This window comes from Cupressus sempervirens, chromosome 10 (assembly GCF_028749045.1).
Source record: "Cupressus sempervirens isolate cs-2001-9-10 chromosome 10, ASM2874904v1, whole genome shotgun sequence".
Lineage (NCBI taxonomy): Eukaryota > Viridiplantae > Streptophyta > Pinopsida > Cupressales > Cupressaceae > Cupressus > Cupressus sempervirens.
In genome coordinates this window covers 354,735,536-354,739,167 of record NC_143127.1, presented here as the reverse complement: position 1 = coordinate 354,739,167, position 3,632 = coordinate 354,735,536, and the positions used below count along the sequence as shown (strand labels likewise).

The 3,632-nt window shown below is 32.1% G+C and overlaps 1 protein-coding gene across 1 annotated transcript; it reads right to left on the bottom strand.

Annotated features, from left to right (window-relative positions):
- Window positions 1-480: 480 nt before the first annotated feature.
- Window positions 481-1,209, bottom strand: LOC149534057 (citrate-binding protein-like). The gene is made up of 2 exons (XM_089805965.1): window positions 961-1,209; window positions 481-861 (listed from the first exon to the last, which is right to left on the bottom strand). The coding sequence occupies exons 1-2, from the start codon at window positions 1,207-1,209 to the stop codon at window positions 481-483; spliced, it is 630 nt and encodes a 209-aa protein (XP_089662091.1).
- Window positions 1,210-3,632: the final 2,423 nt, after the last annotated feature.

Genomic DNA, 3,632 nt, shown 5'->3' with positions numbered 1-3,632 from the left:
CTTGAATTAGACTTTAATTTTATCTATCATCTAATAAGTTAAACCATCATAACAAAATTGCAAGATTAAAAATAATATCTTATAAAAGATAAGATTTAAAGCACTTATAGATCTTAACTAGCACAATCTAATATCTCGAAGAAAAGGTATAAACTATACATTCATATAATATAAATTATACTAAAAATAATAAATTAAAACACGCCAAGTTATTCTACTGGGGAGGATCACTAGATTAACATAAGGTAATAACTTTAAAAACTCTGGCAGAACTTTGAATGATGATATCAAGATTATTTCCTTCCTGAATTTAATCCTATTTGCATTCAACATATGCTCCTTTGAGATCACGATGATCTAATGCAACACAAGATCATGAGGATCTAATATAACATAACCAAACATGAAGATTTGTCTTATTTGAAACTGCTCTTGGTAGAGAGCTAGTCAAGTCTTATTACACACAACATAACAGGCTCATTACTTGCTCCAAAGTTTGATGTTTCTCCAACGTGATTCCATGCAAAAGGAAGAGTTGGTATTAGCGTACACGCCACACTTGAAATAATAGCTATCACCACCACTCACATTAACCGCTAAAGTCTGTTTCCCATCCACGAACACAGTCGCTATCCTCTGGTCTGTGTCATGAATAACATTGAGATGAAACCACCGTTCGTAAACATCCGGTGTCACTAATTGGTCATGATATCGCCTCAGATTTCCATCAACAACATCTAACATTATCACAGTGGCGGGCCCCGCATACCCATGAATCTGCATCACACATACCCCATTTGACCCTTCTCTAACATATCCCTCGCCCTCAAATTGCCAAACCCCACTTTTGTAGTCCTTTCCCTGCAATACAGTCCTTCAAATTAAACACACACAATAACATATAGCACCACATCATTTGAATCATACATAAACATGATGAATTGAAAATAGATCACTAACAACGATGCGGATTTCTGTCCTTGGCCTGGTCTTGCTGCTGATATTATGAGGTTTATCAAATGTGTAAACCCACATGTCATGAACACCATCAGTGAAGCTGTAGCGCTCTGAGAGGTTTCTGTCATATGGCTTTTGCATCTCAATGTTTGCATCACTTAATATCTCCTGAGTAAAACCATCAGTTGGTGACCCAGTTGGCTGTTGTGCATATCCAAAGCAAAACAAAAGGCCGCACAAGAGCGCACTCATCCTAGCGGCCATTAGGTAATTTTAAGACTGGGAACCAGAAACTCTGTCTATACTACATGCAATTCTTTATATATTTATGACCCGAATACCCTGAATTGTACTAAATAGAATTCCATGTACGCGTCCGAGAGGCAAATTGGTGAAGTTAATATTGAGATATCCGTCGCTGTAGAACACATTGGTCAAGCCAGCATGTGACCTTCCGTCCCGATCTAGCGATTGTAGCGAAGTATTACTGAGCTGTAAACAATTGAGGACAAAATTCTGTCATAGTAGAATAATATATATAATGGGATGATGGTCGTTGAGGCATTTTTTTTAATAATTGGATTTCGATGTTTTATATTTTAATATCACATTCTTAAAATAATATACGAGTCATTACAGTATGTATGTATATAAATATGTGCATGGGTGCATGTATACATACATATAAATTATCTTGTGTAAAAAAGAGAAAATGAGATTCTTGACTTCATATATATTTTTTATATTTTTAAACATTTTATTTAAAATATTTTTAAACATAATTTAAAATAGTCTATTGAAAAATTTAAACACACAATAGTACACAAAATAAATTCTATAATTTCAATTATGCATATAATCTTGTTTTAAATGAAACTTGTACAATATTGATATATTTATTTATTATTGTGTCTATTTTTAAAGAGAGTGTATTAATATATTTACAAATTAAAAAATTCAATGCAACTTGATTAAAAAAATTCAACCTTTTACAAAGATACCATTGTCCCAACCACATATTTATATTACAATAAGAAATAAGAGTTATAATTTATATTTCATATAATTTGTAAATTATTTAATATTTCATAAATAGGCAAAATGAAAGCATGTTGATTTATATAAGAGTATTTAATATTAAAATTTAAATGGAAAGATATATTTGCTAATTATTATAGGTAAAAAGAGTATTTATCTTAACAAAATTGTGTTGATATTGCAAGTATGATAGTGGAAGGAAATTGAGGTTGATTTCAAGAATATTAAATTGTATATATAATTTGCTTAGTTATTTATAGGGATATGTTATATGGGTTTATTTTAACTCCAAACTATTGGATATATTATAGTGTATGTATAAAATAGAAGTTATACAATTTATATGAAAAATAAGTAATTACTATTTGTATATAATTTCACAACAAATGACACAATGTTGGTGGATTATGTAGACTCTATGGATCATTGATAGCCCCATGTCCCCTCAAAAGTTAGCTCACAGAGACAAGAAGAAACATACCTAGGATGAGGATAGAAGTAGGCTTGACAAAATGGGTAGGGATAAAAATGATAAGTGTTTCCATCTTCTGAGGATGGTTGATCCTAAGGAAGTTAATGTTAGGCTGTTGGAGGATGATTGGACAAATATGAGGGTTAAACCACCCTTTGGCATGTTACAAATGACTAAGGTAATGTCCTTATATTCTTCCCACATGGAGAAGTGGACTTTCAAAGTCATTAACTCCCTAAATCTGAATTATAAATCTCTCAATCCAAAATTTGAGGAGATTTAGGGGGGCCTACTAGACCTGAGAATAATGTGGAAATGATTGAGGAGTTGATGGAGAGAATGGATAAGATGGAGACTTTCATATGGCATGTCATCAATAGCTTGGAGGATATCATATCGAACTTTGTTGACTGCATGAATAGGCTCATTGGTAAGGTTGATCAGGATGCTAGGACTATATTGGTTGTAGCTTTGGATACATGAAATATTGTTGGGAAGTCATGTGGGCCAAGGATGTACATGAGGTCAAGTACAAAAAATAAAATGGTTGTTGATTTTCATCTAGACCTGGTTGGTTCAAAGAGAACTTTCTAAAAAAATGATAGATCTTAAGGAGGAGATGGAAACTACTACTAAGGAGCTAGTTTGATCCTTGGTGCTCTTTTTGCTTTGTTTTTTATTCTGTTTCTAATTGGGTTTTGGGCGGTTTTTTTTTTTTTTTCCTCCTATTTGGGCTTAGTTTTGGTGTTGTCAGTCTTCATAGCATAGCTTCTTTTTGGGACATTAATGATATATCTATTTTAAAGACTTTATGGGATTTTGGGCCCCATTATAACTTTCTATTTCCCTTTAATCATATATTCATTGCTAGTAATTTTGATGAGACAACATACATTAAATTAAATATGTTTTTATTAGATAACCATAAGAAGGGCCCAAACAATCAACCATATAGGAAAATAGGACAAATCTCACAAGGTCCAAGAATAGAAAAATGAAAACTAATAACCTAGAATAAATACAAAAATAAATTAAAAAATGTAAAATACTGACAAAATATGAAGCATTACTGTGATACTTCAAGCCATTAGTGGCTTGTCAATATTTAGTAATAAGTCATGAAATTCTTCAAAATACACATCCCTTAACTAGGTAGAGAAACTAG

Coding starts and splice junctions, on each gene's coding strand:
- LOC149534057 (XM_089805965.1), bottom strand. CDS start 1,209: ATGAGTGCGCTCTTGTGCGGCCTTTTGTTTTGCTTTGGATATGCACAA. Junction 862..960: donor GGACAGAAATCCGCATCGTT/GTTAGTGATCTA, acceptor ACTGTATTGCAG/GGAAAGGACTACAAAAGTGG.